The sequence below is a fragment of the Gymnoscopelus microlampas genome, assembly GCF_963454915.1.
Source record: "Gymnoscopelus microlampas genome assembly, chromosome: 14".
In the NCBI taxonomy this organism is placed as follows: Eukaryota; Metazoa; Chordata; class Actinopteri; order Myctophiformes; family Myctophidae; genus Gymnoscopelus; species Gymnoscopelus microlampas.
The window spans coordinates 9914931-9936576 of NC_139951.1; the positions used below are offsets into that span (position 1 = coordinate 9914931).

General features: G+C 40.4%; 2 protein-coding genes across 2 annotated transcripts; both read right to left on the reverse strand.

The window, feature by feature from the left end:
• Positions 1-4345: 4345 nt before the first annotated feature.
• On the reverse strand, positions 4346-17223 carry LOC311059890 (uncharacterized protein). Its single transcript, XM_084078000.1, has 9 exons — positions 17060-17223; positions 13724-14029; positions 12139-12408; positions 11364-11453; positions 10647-10700; positions 9994-10038; positions 9516-9554; positions 8411-8863; positions 4346-7801 (listed from the first exon to the last, which is right to left on the reverse strand). Exons 1-9 carry the CDS (start codon positions 17157-17159, stop codon positions 7425-7427), a joined length of 1734 nt encoding a protein of 577 aa, XP_083934126.1. The 5' UTR covers positions 17160-17223; the 3' UTR covers positions 4346-7424.
• A 2946-nt stretch (positions 17224-20169) lies between these two features.
• LOC311059537 (uncharacterized protein) lies at positions 20170-21404 on the reverse strand (the record flags this gene model as incomplete). Its single annotated transcript, XM_084077549.1, has 2 exons — positions 20170-20558; positions 21152-21404. The coding sequence occupies 2 exons, from the start codon at positions 21402-21404 to the stop codon at positions 20191-20193; spliced, it is 621 nt and encodes a 206-aa protein (XP_083933675.1). The 3' UTR covers positions 20170-20190.
• Positions 21405-21646: the final 242 nt, after the last annotated feature.

Consider the following 21646-nt stretch of genomic DNA (forward strand, 5'->3'; position numbering starts at 1 on the left):
CTGCTGTGAATAGAGCCTATTATTGCAGTGGAGTAAAAATTACAATAGCTGCCTCTGAGATGCAGTGGAGTAGAACTAGGATTAAAGTATTGAAAATGGAAATAGGGGGATACTCGGCCTCCCCCTGGTCAGCCGGGGCGCCTGATGGAGGGGAAGGGAACTGGTTGGAATAACGTGTTCCTTCCACGCGCTACGTCCAACCAGGGAAACTCTCCCCTGTCGGGTGACAAGAAGGTCAGTTGGCTCTCATGCATTGAAGGAGGCATGAGCTCGGCCCCGGCCTCCCTAGGCTGGTGGGGGGGGTGTAGTGCCCAGGATCACTTAGCAAATTGGCACCGGGTGTAAAAAGGGTTACAAAATCGTGGGATAAAAATTATAAAAAAAGAAAAGAAAATGGAAATACTCAAGTACAGTAAAAAAGTATAGTACTTGAGTAAATGTATTTAGTTATTTTTTCACGATGGATTCTGTATCCATTAACTTAGAATGCCAATTATAAAGCCGAATGAATACTCAAATGTCAGTGACAAAGACAAAACAGCCAGAGATTGTCTGGTCACAGTTGATCACTCAAGTTCAGTTGGTTCTCCTCTGAAGTGCTTCTCTCTTGTTACGGTTGTACCCTGGTTACAACATTAAGACAAATGAGAGAACAGGCCAATCTATTTGACTGAAATATAAACCATATCAATATTATTCATGCAAGCAAGTTTTTATCATACTGATCGCATTCACAATACTCATTTTATCAGCTGTTTTGTTTGTTAGAAACAGACAGAGAGAGAGAGAGAGAGAGAGAGAGAGAGAGAGAGAGAGAGAGAGAGAGAGAGAGAGAGAGAGAGAGAGAGAGAGAGAGAGAGAGAGTAATTATTATAAACCAAGTCAAATGCCTCATATGAATATTATAATTAGCCAATAAACTGATTATTATAAGAAACAGCAGGAGGCAGCACAGTTTTTTCTATCTCTATTCTTATTTAAAGTTTCACCTTAAATCTATAATGTGTGTGTGTCTCTCCTAAACTGTCTCCCTCTCAGCTGTCTATCACTTGAAGCAGGGCTAGTTTATGTGTGCGTATTTGTGTATGTATTTGTGTGTGTATTTGTGTGTGTGTGTGTGTGTGTGTGTGTGTGTGTGTGTGTGTGTGTGTGTGTGTGTGTGTGTGTGTGTGTGTGTGTGTGTGTGTGTGTGTGTGTGTGTGTGTGTGTGTGTGTGTGTGTGTGTGCGTGTGAGACTGTAAAAAGTGAAATATATAAAGTATTGAAGAATGGAAATACTCAAGTCAAATAAAAGCACCTCAAAACTGATCTTCAGTACAGTACTTGAGTATATATACTATACTGTACTTGATGTTGATGTTACTTTCCACCACAGATGTTGACCTACCACCACAGACGGTTCCTATATAGTAGACACAGGGCAGCAGGAGAAGATTCATCGCTCTGGAGAGAACCAACAGGAGCCAGCTCATACCACAGTCACTGTCACTGCTGTTACTGGCGTTACTGTTGCCACTGCTGTTGCTGCTCACACTGCTGTCACAGTTGCAGACGCGGTCACCAAGGTTAAGAGAATGATCTGTTCATAATGGATGAATAATGACACGTGGTGTTAGTAGGCTACAGTACATTTCTACTACAAACTAGTCCATGCAGCGATGCCCAACCTGTGGGCCGTGATGATATTACAAGTGGGCCCCCACATAATTGATATGAAAAGATTAATATAAAAACATTGTCATGGTATTTTTTTTCTTTAAAACCTTGAAAAATGTTTCAGTGTGATACCGATAAATAGAAACAAAGTATACTATAATTCTATTGATCCAAACCCGCACACAATCAATTGATTGCTGAAAATATACACGACCTACCCATCTGACCACTTAAAGGTCGGGTAAGTGATATTTTTTGGTATATATATATTTTTTTTTGTTAAAAAGGTTAAAGTACTATATTCTGATAGTGTTCATTGCTACAGAGCATTTTTTCGGTCACAGGGGTCTCTCCAGCTCTTTAGTAAACAGAATATAGTACATTTTCAGGTAGGTGACATATTTTAAGCCAATCAGGAGAGAGTACTGAAAATGCATTTTCTGTTTAATAAAGAGCTGGAGAGACACTCTATAGTAATAGAGTACTATCAGAATATAGAGCTATTTAACACTTATTTTAATCAAATTCAAAGTAAATCACTTACCCTACTTTTAACATAAGTGGTCAGTTGGGTATTATTCCAAAAGTTGTTGTTGAAAAGTTGTAACATGGTAAATATACTATATCAATTTCTAGTGAGTAAAATGCATAATCTGCCATAAAATGCAAATAAAAAACTGTTCTAGATTGTTCAGACCCAAATCCACCACAGGTCTCCACTCTTCAGAAAAGGCAAAGGGTTTCTCAGTGTCCCAGTCTCGTACCAGGTTTAGAGTCACTATTTGTAGGCCTATTGTAATTACCCTGTGTCAATCATATTGGGAATACAGAATTCATTTTAAAATATAACATTTTTATAAACACTCTTATGGACATGTGGTCTTGTCTGCAACCATAAATTGACTAGTCTACTATTCTTTCTGAAATTAGTTACACCTCTGCACCTGATAGTACATATGAATGAATACTTGAAAGGAAGCGTATAGCACAATACTCACTGAATGAAATCCTTGTGGTGACGTTGCCATATTTGTAGGATGTTTCAACTTTTTTCTCCACAAACCAATGCTTGGTTCCACAGTAGTAGAGACCAAGGTCAGAATCAGTTACATTCTCTATCAGAAGATCAGAGGATTCACTAGATTTGTTATACTTTAAATTAGAAGGGGGATTTTGTTCATTAATTTCAAGAGTAGGTTGGTTTTTATGAGAGCAGTTTCTGAACCACACTATGGGAACTCCAGGTGGCTTTCTGCAGTCACAGTAGAGAGTGATGTTGTCTCCTGGTCTGACTGTCAACTCCACTTCGAATCCAGAGACCCCATCCTGACTGATGTAAATGACACCTGGAACATGAAAACAATAAGCAATAAAATGAACCGCATCATACACACTTTGGTAACTCCACAGTAAAAGAAGACAACTCATTCAAAAGAATACACACAATAAATAACTACCTAAGAATGATTATAATTCATACCAAATTTCAATAAAAATACCTCAAGTTTACCTAGCAGAGCAGCTAAAATCAGATGCAGCGTTGCCATGTCTGATGGTGGAACGAAGTTGACAGTGACAAAGCTCTTTGACACTGATGTCAAATATCATATGCAGGCAGACTTCTACTAAACGATAAACAAATTGTGATTGGTTGGCTGAGTGGAGGGTTTTCATGTTGTGGTTCTTTTCTATGACAACAGAGCAGTATGAAGCTTTGCACCTTTTTGTGGTCAGTGTTTTAACATGCAGCGAAACAAACAAAAATAAACTCTCCACCCCTCAGACCTAACTAAATACCACATGTTCCATTGTACATTAATAATAATCCTGGCTGACTGATCCTTTGTGGCCCACTCAATGCTTTTGGCTTATATGGCCAAAATGGCTCTAGATTCGAAAAATGGGCCAACTGAGACCCACTGCTCCAGCGCCTCCAGGCAACGCAGGCAACTATCTGGGGCACAGGGCAATACGGGCCTTCGATAAGGTCAGAAGGGCCCTATAGGATTGTATACTCAGGGGCCCCAACAGTCTCAACAATCACCTTTGCTCGTGAAAGGCTACATACTACTGTTGACCTTTCTGACCTTTTTGGTCATGGGATGTACTTAGCCGTTTTTCAAGACGGGTGAAATATACATTCACCACCGCTTTTACATTTTACATGCAAATACAGAAGTCAATTTAGTTTTATATGAACAAAAAAGGCAAAATAAATGATTCATGTGAAAATGCTGACCGAGTTTCATGAACGGTACACTTGGTTGAGATTTCAGTTCCTTCATCTTTCTTCAGCTGGGAAAATCGAGACAAATGGTTTGAGGTTTGTCCGAAAGCATCTTTCCAAGTTCCCTTTCTTCACTTCTTCTTCTTCTTTCATGTATCCACAGATGGCCAGCTCAGTGTCGTGCAGCCATGAGCTCGTCTCTGGTCTTATGTTGAAAAAATAATCTGTGTGTGTGTGTGTGTGTGTGTGTGTGTGTGTGTGTGTGTGTGTGTGTGTGTGTGTGTGTGTGTCTCAATGTGGTCACAGAAAGTCAGATGAGCTAAGACAGGATATCCTTGGAAGAGTTATTGTAGTTGCTGCAGAGCTGTAGGCTTAACCGTATGCTTAAGCATAATACCAATAAAGAGACTATGATAGTATGATCCTAAAATGTATTTCGTACACCAACAAGCTGTTACACAGTTTAGTTTTCATTTGACATTTAAATCTAGCAAAACAATTATACAAACATGCATCAAATTGAATGCAGTCAGACTTTATTTGCAATGAAATAACACTGGAAAAAAATGTGCATGATGATATCCAAAAAGGAGTCATATTACAGAACAACCCACACAGTAAACCCGTTCATAGATATCCATAAAATCATATTGTTATATTGATGGTAAACCACATCTTACACTGTTCTGAGCTTACAAACAAATAACAATTCAATTTGATGCATTATATGTTTATGGCAATATGTTTTAGCTCATCCAGAGAACTACTTAAACACCTGTTCCTCTGTTGTGAATACTTGGCTATGACACTCAGATTTAAACAGTCAGACATGCATGAGCAAGAATATATAATGTTAAACCAACAGCAGCAAATCCGACCACACCATACTTTAAAAACCAGTGAATTACACAGAGGTAATGTTACGTACATTACATTACATTTCTATGTTATGCACAAAGTATTAGATGAAACATTAAAGCTGCAGTCTGGAACTTATTCTAATGAAAAAAACACCATTTCAACCATTTCTTAATACTGTATGGTAGAGTATATTTATACAATATACTGTAACTAGTAGGCCTACATCTGTGGTTGGAAGTGTTCTGAGCCCTGTTCTCCCTATTTCCTTGAGAAATGTAGACCCTGGTGTTGGGCAAGGCTATGTATAGAAGGAAAGGTCATGTTCCCACGGCATGCGCCATAGACGCACTCAGTGGGAAACATACTCTGTGCTCTTTAGATACCTCAATACAATGCAACCCTATCGCCAGAGGAAACGTCATTGAAGTTTCTCCAGAAACGTTCAATGACAACGTTTTTGGACCACAAAAACGTTACATTTTTAGGTACGTTACATTTCAGGTAGGTTTAGGTTTATGGTTAGGTTTACGGGTTAAGATTAGGGTAAGGGTTAGGGTTAGCTGTGGTCCATAACCTAGAAGGGTTAGGGTTAGGTCCTTAAGGCTATGGGACTTTCGAGCCTTTGCGCCCACACCACAGGCTGCATAGCCTCTCGTCTGCAGTAAATATAAAAATACGGTTTTATGGAGTTGAAAGCCAACTCTACTAAGTGGGAACACTCTGAGCCCCCCACCTCATGTCTAAAATACACCTTTTGGCCAAAATGTTTAATATTTTACCGGAAAGAAAACATTATTTAGTTACTTTGCTGCGCCCTCTATCAATGGAATTTTTCTATTGACAAGAACTGTAGAGACATCTACATTACATTACATAACAGTCATTTAGCAGACGCTTTTATCCAAAGCGACTTACAATAAGTGCATTCAACATAGGTAGGCAAGGAAACTACTAATCACCAGAAGTCTTAAGTGCATTCTCTTCTAAAACAAGCAACTAAGAGTATACCTAGCGCTAAGGTAAAAGTGCAATATATCAGCTACTTTCTTAAACAGAGGAGACAAGTAGGAAAATCAAATGAGCAAGAGCTAAAACAAATACGTTGAAATAAATCGAATAAACAAGACCCAATAAGACAAGAGCTCGTACAACTAATTGACAACAAGTAGGCAAGACAAAGAGGAAGGGTAGTGCTTCCTGAAGAGGTGGGTTTTCAGCCTGTATCTATATGTCATTGTAGCCACTTTGAGCAGGTCAGCACTTGAAGACCTGAGGGGGCGGTTTGGAACATATCTATAGGCAGGCAGTCATAGAGGTAGGAAGGTGCCGGACCATTGAGAGCTTTATAAACAAGTTAAAACATTTTTAAATCAATCCTAAAAACAACCGGGAGCCAATGGAGTGAAGCTAAAACTGGAGATGTCAACTTGACACATCAGAAGTTCAAAGCAGCTGATCACTCTAGAAGAAAAAGGAAAAGAAAAAACATGGAAGTTGCTGACAGACAGACAGACAGACAGACAGACAGACAGACAGACGCACGCACGCACGCACGCACGCACGCACGCACAATCAACTTTAATTGGAGCTCTCTCATTCTCCCTGTCTCAGTAAAGTGGCAGGCAGTGTTCCTGAGTTGTTTGGTCCCCAGAAACATGTGTACTCAGAGGATTCAACCATTTCAATGCCAGCTATACTCTGAAGATCCAAATAGTTGTCTTTGGCCTCTGGGTTCAAAGCAGCCAGCCTGTCGCTAGGTTCAAAATCCATCCAAATGTTTCTTCAACTACAAATGCACAAAGGTTCTTGTTCGGTGTGTGTCTTCTCTTGTTTGGACAACTGGAACCTTCTGTCACGGGCAACGTACATTGTAGCACACCTTATGGTGCCTGGGCTGGAGCACAGAGATCTCATAGTGCAGTAAACCCATTCTTTGTGCAAAGTTTCTGTACGCATTCAAACGCAATGTTCATAAGTGTAACTGCAGTGAACAATTTCATGTTTTCGGCTCCCCCAGAAGAGAAGATCTGTGTGAACAATAGTCTAAATTATTTCCAAAATAGCCAATCAGCTATTTTGGAGTATATTTGTGAGGGCTCACACCTGCGTCGCACCGCCGATCTTACTGATATGTCTGAGTCATCAGCCTGATCTCACAGAACACAGTGAAATAGCACGGAATGAAAATTCCGTAAATAGACGACTAGAAAACCCGAAAAGCCGTGCATATGAGCCACGAATCCCACGGTGAAATAACACAGGTTGCAACCCGGAAGCAGAGCAGTTCCCACAACAAGATTTAGGATTCTGTCGTTTGAAGTCGATCCGTCCCATATATGCACATGATGTGCATAACGGCCAGATCTGTGGCTCTGGACAACCGGATCTCCATATTCGCCTATATATGGGCGTATCGTGGTTTGTTTATGGTTATGTCTGAGTCAGAGTGACGTGGCTGAGGTCCGTCCGCCCGTCCGCCTGTACTCCCTCCAATTAGCCAATTTTAAAATAGGATAAAATATGGTTAAAGTGGTTAAACTGATTTTGATGCTGTGTTAGCTAATTTTTCTGGGGACCCCCTGAAATCCTTGGGGTCCTAGAAGGGGTTCAAGCCGTCCCCCGTCCCCTCATTATTCCGATACACATCCTCTTCCTCCCTGAGTGCTTCATCCTCTGCCCATCAAGGGTCTTCTTCAAACAGCTTGTGATTTTGGTAATCCGGTAGAGCACGGGACAGCTTATTTAATGCATTGCCGAGACGATTGTTCAAACTGACAAACTCATTCCCGTAGCCCGTACATAGGACATCAGAGGTGTATGTTTTAACAAAATTAGTAACTTCATCAGACTCCAGTGTGGTTTTGAGATCACAGAGGGCCTCCTCCACATCAGCAGAGTTCTGACCAGGTCCTTTCTGCTTGATTGCCCCCAAGCGTTCCTCCAGCACCTTCACACGCTCGACCAGACACTGGCGCTGTTTCTTGTTGCGCACGGCATCCTTACAGAGAGGGGAGAGTGAAGCTGCTTTGTCCAAGATGGGGTCTATGAGATCCATGACTGATTGAAAAAGATGAGAGAAGGAGGGACAGATAGGTTGAGATACAATATATTGAACCACAACATTCTTTTCTCATCCTATTGAATGAGAAGTGACAGCTGACTTTAAAGTTATGTATTTGCAATATCATACGAAAGGGTGTGCTTTGCCATCATTATTGCCCTAAGCATCAGTGATTGACAGTGAAGTGCCAATAATGACAGTAAAGCACACCCTTGAGTGTAATACTGTGATTATGGAATTAGAAGGGTTACCATCTAAGTAAAACATATTCAAAATGCAATCACATTGTGGGGCAATTTGCTCTCAAAACAAAACTAAAAACATATTTTTGCTATCTTTATCTCCATGTCCCTTGAAATACGTGAGGTCTGAGAGACACAATTTCTAGTCCCTGTTGAGACAACCAGCCAACTTGAGCTAATGCTTTCTAGAGATTGTGATTTCCCAAATTGACTTAATACTACGTAGAAACACAAAATGCCATTGTTAATCAATCGTCTTTTAACTAGGATATCTGCTGAAATAAAATGTTTTTTTTTTCATAGACAGATTTTTCTATTATATCTTCACATTGTTAGATTGTTAAAGTAGAACCCGTCTCTCACTTCTCTTCAGCTCCTCATGGTCCTCCTTCCTGTCTGCTTCATCCTCTGCCTGTTGAGAAGCTTTGTTGAACATCTTGTATAGTTTATGATCGTGGTCAACCTGCAGAGCCTTGGAAAGCTTGTTGAATGTGCTGTTCAGACGGCCGTTCAAACTCCTAAATTCACTGTTGCCGTTGTAGTCTTTAAACACATGCTCGTGGAAACTATCATAGAAGTATTTTTTGACAACATCTTTTGCAGACTCCAGTGTTTCATTAAGATCACGGAGGTCCTTCTCCACATCGACAGAGTTCTGACCAGCTCCTTTTTGCATGATTGTCAGCACCAGTTCCTCCAGTCCTTTCACACGCTGGACCAGACGTTGACACTGCTTCTTGTTGCCCTGGACCTTTTCACAGTGATTGCAGAGTGAAGTTGCGTTGCCGTCGATGAGATCCATGACTGATTGAAAAACTTGAGAGAAGGGAGAAAGGGAGACAGATTGTTGAAATGCAATAGATTGAACCATAACATGCTTTTCTCATTATATTGAATGAAAATTGGCAACAGCCTTAAGCAATAATACACTCTAGGGTGTGTTTACCATCAGTATTGGCAGGACAATGGTCACGACCGAGGTGTTCTGTATAAGCATCACTGGGGCCAATAATGACCCTAAAGCACACTCTAAAAGCACACTCTCACTCTAAAAAAGACAAAAAGCCATACAAAAATGTCCATACAAAAAGCCAATGTAAGCAAATGCATGTCCCACCCGTTTATGAAATACCGGTTGTACTAGTCATTAAAGTACCCCATGCATCAAATCCAATGCTTTGTAACTTTATGTAATCCTGTGTGTTTGTTTTACAGTTTAGGAAAACATTTTAGGAAACAACATTTTAGGAAACAAAGTACGAACAATAGTCCTGAAACATCATCCAGACCTTAGTAAAAATCTAATGCATAGGGCCTATTTTATTGTGTAAAATACGGTTCAAGAGTTAGAAGCCAAAATGTAAAGCAGGCTGGTGTAGTGCATGAGGCCGATTTAAAAAAATTGGGGTGCAGACACTTCCTTGGCATGACATATAGACAGGTAATAAAAGAAGAGAAATAGACATACCATCTGCTGAATTTTGGTTGTTCTCCACCAGAAGTTGTTCTTGATACACACACACACACACACACACACACACACACACACACACACACACACACACACACACACACACACACACACACACACACACACACACACACACACACACACACACACACACACACACACACTCCTCAAACCTGCTGCTTAGCAAATCAAAGAAAGCTAAAATGAACTGGAACAGGAAACACCTTCTGAAAACTGGGACTACAGTTATGCACACCTCTGTGTCTACCAGAAATACAACTGAACTTTAAAAAGGAAAACACAGATTAAATATTATTGTTCCTCATGGAGAAATGTCCTTTTAGCAGACCAGCCTTCGTTTGGAGTTCTGAGCATAGGGCCAGCCCCCCCAAAACATGGAATGGTCTTGAATTCTGTTTACATATGATGCATATTTTATCAAATAAAACACATTAGAAAACTATTAGAACCATACCTTCATTTTCATTCCTTGGTGAAGATGCATTTGCAGTTGTAGCTGCTGAGAGAGGAAAAGATCAGTTTGGATTGATTAATTGATTCATCTAGCTATTTATTAAGTTATCATACCGATTGTCATTTGCATACAAATGGCATTAGGCATTGTAAATAGATTGTATATGAAATGAAAGCCTGCCAGGTACTGATAACAAGGCGTTAATATAGTGACCACCTCTCTCTTTGACACTTACATCATGGAATGCTACAATAGTTACATTATTTGTTTTGCAACTGTCTGCTAGTTGAATTGTTTTATTGGCTTAAGTAGGCCACTTTGCAGATGGAGTACAATTTTTATTCAGTGTTCATGATATGTTTATAGGATGATGAATTAGCACCGCATTAGCCGTACTGGTGACAGTAGATTAATTGTGCTGTCTCTTGACAATTTGACGGTCTGTGAGCCCAGCCCACCTGCTATATACTTACAGATAACTGCCACATTATCTGTAGCCTATGTTCGACTCAGTTCCTTACGCAACTCTCTGGTGTAAATGTAAATGATTACTTTCACTGTGTGTTCCGCCTGCTACAGACAGCTTGTTGTGTTAACAACAGATGCACTTAACATAAGCTCCACCCTGCACACAATAGAGCCAAGGGACTCACCTTCAGCGCCATCCAGCTCAGACCCACATGAAGGCAACATACCCTTTATATGATCTGTTATGAAAATCAAACACAATGATATGACATGATGATGATTACATAATAGTGATACAATACACACTAACAGACACGCGCGCACGCACACACACACACACACACACACACACACACACACACACACACACACACACACACACACACACACACACACACACACACACACACACACACACACACACACGCACACACACACACAGTGTATACGATTAAACACATTAGAACAACTAAAGATTAAAACATCAGATGAAAAATATCCCTGATGAAGACCTATGTAGGTTGAAACATTAACTTAAATTAATAAAGGCTGCTAAAAGAGCCGATCTACAAGCTCACGTCGTGTTGTGAGCTCGTAGATAGGCTATTTTCACTACTCTTATAATATTTGTATAAAAAAAGGAGCGATATTTACTAACGACCCATGCAATTGTGTCCGTGACCCACAAATGGGTCCGGACCCATAGTTTGGGAAACAGTGCTTTATCCTGTCTGACCCAGGAGGTAATAAAACGTCTACGTCTCCAGTGAGCAACTTGCTTTATTCTCTCTAAAGATGAAAACATTTGACTTTTGCCTGTAGAATTGCATGCAGCTGCTGAGCAGTAACTTTGCAAGCATGTTGTATGTTATGTGTAACTTAAAATCAGAAGCGAAACTTACCACGATATTTCACACACAGGAACAGCACCAAACCGACTGTAAGGAGGGGAGGAACAATAATCCCTCCATGGCCACGCAAAGGTGTATTTCCTTAAAATAAAAAAGACACAGAATTATAAGCTTTTGTTATTACGGGCTCCAGTTTAATATACAATGTGTGTGTGTGTGTGTGTGTGTGTGTGTGTGTGTGTGTGTGTGTGTGTGTGTGTGTGTGTGTGTGTGTGTGTGTGTGTGTGTGTGTGTGTGTGTGTGTGTGTGTGTTTTCAGCCCCCTACCCAAAAGAGAAATTTGATATCTCCCCGGGACCCAAACAAGTGGAAATAGCCGATCTACAAGCTCACAACGCTGGCGATGCGATGTGATGTTTGTAGATCTGCCATTTTCACTATACTTCTTAATAATAATTTTAAAGGAAATTATTTTTTTAAACTGTACATTTATTTATTTTTATTCATGAAATATTTGTTTTCTTTTGTTATTGAAAATGTAGAAAATCTTAGAAATCTCTAGAAATAACGGAATTCTTTTTATGTAGGACACGAAAAGAAAGTGGGGTATAATTTCCATGCAACCCATAAACATGGGTCTGTGCCCAAAAAATGGGTCCCGACCCTCTGTTTGGGAAACACTAGCTTAAGCTCAGAGCCACATCATTAGGCATCAAAAACATAGAGCGGATAGAGGAATAAGAATTCATCTTCACAGCATGGCACAATCTCTTTCAATAACACGGTAAAGTGTATTTATTGACATGGCATAACAGACAACAAGATACCTTTTATATAAAACGGGTTGTCACTGGGATCACTCTGCTCCACACTGACTGGGTTCTTCATTTCACAGAAGACTTTTTCAACATTCTTCCATTTCTCATCGTTGGTTATAGTCCAGTTCTGTCCAGACTCCATCCATTCCCCTCCATCTTTCTTCCAGCGATAGGTGACTGGACCTGAATCTGTGATGTTTCCTTCACAGACCAGTGAGCAGGTAGTAGATCGAGGTGAACAAGGTGGTCTGTAAACCACTGATGGCTTTGGGACAGTCTCTGTTAGAGGAAAGAGTGAAGACAACTAAGAAACTCATTGAAAACTTCCCTTACCAGAAGGATAAGATAGGACATTTATTGTTCCTGCAGTTGACATTCAGATGCCAAAGGCAGCACAGCAGTTAAGGTACAGTTGCACTAGATACAGCAGGATAAAATACATCACATTCAAAGAAACACTATCATTAATGGACAAAATATACAATATACAACACTCTAGTCTACACCATCAACAGTGTTTGCATAGGGCAGGCCAAAGGAAATAAGAGAACGCACAGTAAGCATACACTGTTCATACTGTACTGAACCGTTCCAAGCAATTAGTCTATTGAACGAGCAGACTGTTATCTTAATGTATACACCATCGGGATGTGGCAAGTTTTTAGCTACTTTTTTTGGCAAGCGACACAATCCTACAGTACTATAAGTTCAGGCTTGTGTGTTACTTGTGCAGGGCTGCAGTTTCACCAATATACTCTACTCTCAGATGACTTTGTGTTATATGTCAGCCACTCTTTACTTTGATGAAAGACTCTGTAGGCACGTTCCCCTCACATACCCCCAATAGTGCCTCTGCATCCCCCTCGGGTTACACATACTGTACCCCCATTAAATAAACACTGGCCTAGATGCTGTGATTACATGCCTTTTTTTTTTACTTGGTTGCGTGCAAGTGTCAATCATGCACCAAAATGTGCAAAACTCTGCGTCTCATTAGAGGGCTATGGACAGTTCAAAAACCTGCCTATAAATAACATCATCGGTGGGGATTCCATGCTTATTCTACTGTTTATACTGTTGACACTGTAGCAATATCAGGTTTTCTGTGATGTTATATGACACTGTCATTGAATGCATTTTGCTCACGTTCTTGCCTAACCTTGGGGCGAGATGCTGTATGGAGACTGTGGGTCCTATCTTGCACGCCGACTTACCCCTTATGCCTAATTTTTTTTACTATTTTGAAGAACACTTAAATTTTTTTTCAAATAGCCAATCTACAAGCTCACAACATGTATATCGACTATTTTCACTATTTGAAAATGTTTTTTCAAAATAGTCAAAAATGCCTAAAACGTTTAGGCATAAGGGGTAAGGCGGCACACAAGATAGAGCGATGTGTTCTTTTTTGTTTTTATTCTGTAGCTCAGGCCACAACCAAAAATGTCCGGGTATAACAATGGCAGCGTCGCATTGGAGCAGTATTATTCATTAACCTTATTTCTAGAAGAACAGGACAGGACACTTATGATATTGTTACTGACAATTAGAAATATATAATTTTATATAATAACAGGACATAATTCATACTCACTGATGACCTCAACTCTGTGCAACTTGGGTTGTACATCCGAGTTCTGACCAAACACCATGAAATAAACTCCATTGTCTTCGGTGGTCATATTTCTGATGACGATGACTCCAGTTTCTTCATACAATTCTGTGCGGCCTTCATATGTCCCATAGACTTTCTCTTTTCTAGGCGAGCTCTGATCCCACTCTGCCACCACAACTTGTTCGCCTGAGGGTGTCTTTTTCCTTAGGGTGACAGTGGTGAGTTTGGAATCTAGAGGCAATTGAAGGCGTCCTTCCAATGGTATGTATGTCACATCTTGTTGGTCTGTTTAGAGAAAAAACATTCTGTCAGTTAAAGGGTATTTCACTTTAAAACACTTCTGGGGTCATTTTAATGTCTGGCTTTTGTGTGCTCCCCAGACCCCTGTGTGTGTGTGTGTGTGTGTGTGTGTGTGTGTGTGTGTGTGTGTGTGTGTGTGTGTGTGTGTGTGTGTGTGTGTGGTACTGTAGACTTAAATGCACAAATCTCAATAAAAAAAGGACATGAGACAATAAATGCACAAATGTATGTATGTACATCTGTAAACCACGTATCTCGAGAACCGTTCAACCGTCCGACTTCAAATTTGGCACACACGTCGCATGCGACCCCAGTGACTGCAGGCGTCCGGTTGTTCAGAACCGCCATAAAAGGTTCTGGCTGTGGCCCAAATGAGCCAATTGATTGCCCTGGCAACCCCAGCCTAAGCTTCATTTGCCAAATTCCCCACACCTGCCCAATTCCCCACACCTGCCATTTGATTAGTTAGTCAGTCCACTTTTCACAGTCATTTTTTTGCGCTCTGCAGACATTCTCCACACATTCTCCACAGACGTTTACCACTGCACAAGGACCTTCCACAACGGCTGATCTCCCAATAGTATATGGGCATATTGTAAAGGTTGACCAAGCGGCCAAGGCTCCGGAAACAGTCCAATATGCAGCAGTATAGTGGAAAATAAATAACAATTATAGAATACAACAAATATAGAATTACTTAAAGCACGACTAAAGACAACAAACCATACAGTGACTGCACAACAAGGCTATCCCTTAACTAAGGGCCCTGGCAGCTCTGTCTCACGGCTGTTAACGCTTTGCTTGCCAAGTTCAACTCTAACTGACTGTCACTTGCAGCCTCCATTAAATAGGGAGTGGATCCTACCACAAGCAGAGAAACAATTAACCTCAAAATTAGCTTATCTACAAGCTTACAACTATCTGATGAATAAATAACCTACCACATAAATACAAAACACCTTAAACTAAACACCATTTTGGGTTTGCATTTACTTCAAAAAGACATAGAAATACTTTGCTCATTAACCTTGTCAAACACCCCTCCTCCTCTACAGTACTTGGCACGTTCCACCCCTTCTTAAACCAAATGGACTACCCCTGCTCTGTTTCGGCAGTTACAAGTCAGATTCAGAGGGTGTCTAGTTACACAAAGTTATATCAAACAGATGAACTATGGCAGTGCACAGGCAGCGAGAAACGCAAGCAGCCACGCAGGGATGCCAACAGTCCACAGCAGGGCACTGGCAGCAAGAAACACAAGAACATTTATAGAACTCTTAATCTCTAAACGTTACCCCAATAAGGAGCCATACATCCTGCATTTACAATTAAGGTGAGTCACCCATGATGTAAACCTTTGTAGTCACCAAAGGTGACTGATGTCACAGACTGGCAACATGGAGTGTGAGATTCACAATAAGCCATGCTGTTATTGGACACTGTCCCCCTGTCTTGTTTTTTGTCAGTACCGTTACTGTGTCTAACCGGTTTAACCGGACGTTTGGCGCTGCCCCTTGATACAATGGTGGTTGCTGCAGCAACAGCCCCGCTGCAGGGGTGGAACTCTGGTTTGCAGTGGTGAACAGTAACAAAGTATCTTTACTTGAGTATTGTACTTAAGTAAAATGTTTGAGTATCTGTCTCTGGACTTTCACTCTCCACTACATTAATTCAAAGACAAATATTGTAGGCTACTTTTGACTCCACTATACATTTCTATAGGAAGGGAAAAGGTACATATTATGAATCAATTAACCGATTAAAGGGGTATATCACTTTAAAACACAAATTTTAATGTCTAGGCAACTCGTTCTTTTGTGTGCGCCCTAGACAGTTGTTAAGTTGCTTGATTCAACATTAAATATTTGATATTAATTTTATCAGACATGCATGCCCCCCTCCTATGATAGATAGATTTTTTTTATTGTTGTGTCATGCACCAAAGGTGCCCAGCCCACATGGACTTATAGGATATGACACATAAATATCTGTTTTTCAAACTTCATTTCATACATACAGAACATTCCGTCTTTTCCCCCAAGCCTTACATATAAAATATGCTAAAAAGAAAAGAAAATACATTTCCTAAAACATAATTCAAGTCTTTCATCATCATCGATCTATCCAAAAAAAGTACACAAATTAGATAAAAGATAAAGTCTTAATTCCTCATACAGTATAATGGACAATAAAACAGAATTTTCAATTTCTTCCCAGTTACATAATAAACTAGAAAAAGTTATCTTCGGAGCACAGGTCTCCACCAGGTCAGATAGCTTACTGTGGCCTCCTGGTGGCGCTATAATAGGCCAATGTGAAAAGGGCGCCATTTCTTCTTAGGCCTTTCAATCGGACACTGCATTCATGATTTGAGGCATTTTGTTCCAAAATTGTGTTTTGCTAAATTATACCTGCTGATGGCGCTATAACAGGCCAATGTGAAAAGGTTGGCATTTCTTCCTCGGCCTAGTGGGAAGGTGTGCGCAAAATGTCACGGCAATCGCACGCTGCGTTGATGAGTTGAGGCATTTTGTTCAAAACGAACCAATCCTGCAAACTTTGGAAGCCAATCTTAGCCAATCAGGATAGAATATAGAAAATCGGACGGATCCGTGTTGATCACATGACTATATAGATACTGTGTACAGATGATTTGCGTGAGGTTTGGACAAAATCTGTTAGGAGTGATATCCAAAAATGTGTTTTGCACAAATCTATAACAGGCCAATCTGGTTCGGGTAAAACATACTCTCTCGCCATGCCTTTCGGCCTGGCGGAGACAATAAATGTAGTCCTCTTCAGGAGTACCAATGAATCTACCTGTTTCTATAGCTACTACAAACACAGTATAAAGACAGTGGGGCACAGCCCTAAACTATACATGATGAAGTGTTTCTACGCCATATAGTAGGATATAAAGGTGTGAAACAATATGAAGGAGTAAAACAAGTGATGAATGTTTGGTTATTATAAACAATTGCAAAATATCTTCCCGCGGCAAGTCGCATCACTTACTTAATGCCATGCTGAGCCTGAGTCCAACTGCTGCCAACAGCCAGATGCACAATGCAGTGTTCAGGATCAGGTGTTGGATCAGGATCCCCATCTTGTCCATGCAGAAGAGTGTAGCTTACCTAATGATCGCAAATGAATAACTTTTAAACAACACAACATCCCATATTGGCGACTGGGTTAAACTGAAACTATGCTGGCGCATCAAAGATGGGAAGGAGTGAAACTCCCAAATATGCAGGTCGGTTACGGGATTTGTTGATACACGTACAAAAGGTATGCATAGTACAGTAGACAGCCTCCAGGGAGGGTGTGTCTGTAGTCCCTGGATAACCATTGTAAGGCAGGTTTCACAATATATTGCGTGATGTGTGACTAGGGATAGGTATCGTTAGGATTTTTATGAGTCTGATTTATTAGTTCTGCTTATCGGTTCCAGTTCCAAACGGTTCCCTATTTCAGTTCCAAAATGGTAAAAAAAATAAGAGGTCAAATGTTGAAAACATATTAAGCAAAAGTAACCTTAGTCAATTTAAGACAGAGAGTAACATCCTCTCCTTTATTGCAACAGTTTATCAATTTGTGGATAATACAGTGAGCTGCATGTTTTGCATGCCCAAAGGTGTGAACTTTCAACTGTCGGTCCCTTTGATATTGGCTTTTAAATTGGTTAACCGGTCAAAACTCTGCTTTTCTATTAATTATCATGATTTACATTTTTAACTAATATATGGGCAACTGCCCTCCCAAAAGTCATTCAATTAAAATTATACTTGTATCATAGCAAACATAGTCTGAAAAATACACAACTCCATCTACAGGTTTTAAAGAACTTTGGGTGATCCATAGAGTGTTTGATGCAGAGCTCAATAATAACAACATATGCAATTACAATACAATACATATCTTTTTAAACTGCCTCACATTCTACTGTTGTTTCTCCACATGGTGTCATTGAGGTAGGTGCAGTGCTGTAAATGTTCTATTGTTTATCCATGAAGACTATTGGCTGGAGAAATACAGTTGGCAGCTGTTTTCTTATGGGATTTTATTTGTTTGTCTTCTGTCGAAGACCAGTGATAGCTTGATTGACAAAGAAAATCAAATGTGATTGACCCTGATTGAGTGCATGTTGATATTCTGATGATATTTGGATTACTCTAATTTGTACTACAAGTAGCTTGAAGATTGTGTCTGACCAAAAGCATAAATTACTTTTGCACAGTGTGTAGAGTAGTTTACTAGTACTGTTAAGCTCCAGCACCTCAGCCAACCACAGGAGGGAAGTGTTCCTTCCTTTTAGAGTGCCACAAGTAAGCTGCATATCCTCTTTACATACAACTGAACACAGTAAAAAAAGAAAATAAATACATCTGTGTGTGTGTTTAAGCGCACGTGCGTGCATGTGGTCACAGAGAGTCAGGTGGGCTAAGATAGGATATCCTTGGAACAGTTATTGTAGTTGCTGCAGAGCTGTAGGCGTAACCGTACGCTTACAGTAAGCATAATACCAACTAGAAAAAGTGCTCTTCGGAGCACATGTCTCCGCCAGGTCAGGTACGTTATTTTGGCCTCCTGGTGGCGCTATAATAGGCCAATGTGAAAAGGGTGGCATTTATTCTTAGGCCTTTCACAGCAATCGGACACTGCATTCATTATTTGAGGCCTTGCGAAGACAATAAATTGTATGATCCTAAAATGCATTAAATCTGTTACACAGTTGAGTTTTCATTTCACATTTAAATCTATACAAATATCTATACAAACATGCATCACATTGAACGCAGTCAGACATTATTTGCAATAAAATAACACTTGAAAGCATACATTGTGAACATTTTAATAATTAGTTCAACATAATAAACATTTAAAACACATTTTAGATTTGAGCTATAGCTTATTTAGCAACAACTTTTTCAGAAAACGGTTTGGATTTAGAAGGAATTTGTAGAATCGGCCCCAGACCTAAATGGGTTAATATGATTATTACTCATCTTTTCTTATTAAGCCAACAGGCTACGTACTGTATCACTACGGACTGTAGAGTGTCTGTGGGAGATAAAAGCATGTTGTGACCTTGCACCCATTGATCAGCTGCCTACCAGTTAAGTTTAACTGATTTGTTATTAATAATAGTCCATGCACACCCAGCTCAGTGGCCTTGTAGTTATAGTGTCTGATTCGAGATTGGGAGGTCGGGGGTTTGATTCCCCGGCCGGATCATACCAAAGATTATAAAAATGGCCCAATGGACCAATGCCTCCCTGCTTGGCACTCAGCCTCAAGGTTTGGATTGGGGGTAACAACTAGGTCAAGCACTATAGTATAACCCTTTGACATTACCCCCACTTTTTGGATGTGACATATTGTAATCCATGTTTTGCCTAGTAGTAGTAATTTTGCTATCCAAGCAATTACATGCAATTAGATGTCATGGCAGTTAAGGTATGGCATAAATGAAATAAATGTTAAAGTTAAATGGTGTATCGGCGCCTTCTAAAGGCTCACAAAGTCACTTCACATGTTTTGACTAAGGAAATCAGTAAGGAAAATGGGTGCAGGATCACAACAACAAGCTCTGTATCTCCAACAGGCACTCTACAGTCCATCCACAGTGCTAAGGAGATTTTGTTGCATTGGCTCTGTCTTTTCATCTGTCGCTCTGTGACTGTCCAAATATTTCTCCAACTACAAATGCACAAATGTTCTTGTTGGGTGTGTGTCTTCTCTTGCTTGGACAACTGGGACCTCCTGTCACGGGCAACGTACATTGTAGCACACCTTATGGTGCCTGGGCTGGAGCACAGAGATCTCATAGTGCAGTAAACCCATTATTTGTGCACAGTTTCTGTACGCATTCAAATGGACTGTTCAAAAGTGTAACTGCAGTGAACAATTCCATAGTTTCAGTAGTCTACAGCAGTGGTTCTTAAGCAAGCCCCCCAAATTGCTATATATTTGACCATATACCCCCATCTGAAAGGCACCCCCAGAAGAGAAGATCTGTGACATCTGTTTAATTTTGTTTTTTTCTATAGATTTTTCAAACTTTTTCAAAAATAGCCGATCAGCTATTTTGGAGTATGTGTGTGATCCTCTTCCCTATGTGCTTCATCCTCTGCCCATGAAGGATCTTATTCAAACGGCTTGTGATTTTGGTAACCCGGTAGAGCACTGGACAGCTTATTTAATGCATTGCCGAGACATTTGTTCAAACTGTCAAAGTCATTCCCGTAGTCCGTAGGTGCCTTATCAGAGGTGTATTTTTCAACAAACGCAGCAACTTCATCAGACTCCAGTGTGGTCTTGAGCTCACAGAGGGCCTCCTCTACATCAGCAGATTTCTGACCAGGTCCTTTTTCCGTGATCGCCCCCAAGCGCTCCTCCAGGACTTTCCTCAGCTCGACCAGACACTGGCGCTGTTTCTTGTTGCGCATGGCAACCCTACAGAGAGGGGAGAGTGAAGTTGCTTTGTCCAAGATGGGGTCTATGAGATCCATGACTGATTGAAAAACATGAGAGAAGGGAGAAAGGGTTATAGATAGGTTAAAATACAATCGATTGAACCATTTAAAGTTGTTTACTTCAGCAATATTACACGCAAGGGTGTACTTTACCATCATTATTGACACAACAGTGATGAGGTGCTTGTGCCAAGTTCCCTAAGCATCAGTGAAGTGCCAATAATTACAGTAAAGCACACCCTTGAGTGTAATACTGTGATTATAGAAGGGATACCATCTAAATAAAACATAATCAAAATGCAATCACATTGTGGGGCAATTTGCTCTCTAAAAACAACAAAAACGCATATCTTTTTCTAGCTTTATCTCCATTTCCCTCAATACATGAGGTCTGACAGAGACAATTTCTAGTCCCTGTTGAGACAACCAGCCAACTTGAGCTAATGCTTTCTAGAGATTGTGATTTCCCAAACTGAATAAATACCACCCATAGAAACACAAAACGCCCGCCATTGTTAATCAATCTTCTGTCAACTAAGATACCTGCTGAAATAACATTTTGTTTTTCATAGACAGATGTTGCTACTATATCTTCACATGGATTGTTAAAGTAGTAGACCCTGTCTCTCACTTCTCTTCAGCTCCTCATGATCCTCCTTCCTGTCTGCTTCATCCTCTGCCTGTTGAGAAGCTTTGTTGAACAGCTTGTAGTCAACATGCAGAGCCTTGGAAAGCTTGTAGAATGCGCTGCTCAAACTACTAAACTCACTGTTGTCGTTGTAGTCTTTAAACACATGCTCGTGGAAACTATCAGAGAGGTATTTTTTTACAACATCTTTTGCAGACTTCAGTGTTTCATTGAGATCACGGAGGGCCGTTGCCATGTAGTCAGAGAACTGATCGGCTCCTTTTTGCTGCACCAGTTCCTCCAGCCCTTTCAACAGCTCAACCAAACGCTGGGCCAAACGTTGGCACTGTTTCTTGTTGCCCTTGACATCCTCACAGAGAGGGGAGAGTGCAGCTGCTTTGTCCAAGATGGATTCTATAAGATTCATGACTGATTGAAAAACAAAATAGAGAAAGGGGGACAAATAAATTCAAATACAATCGATTGAATCATAACATT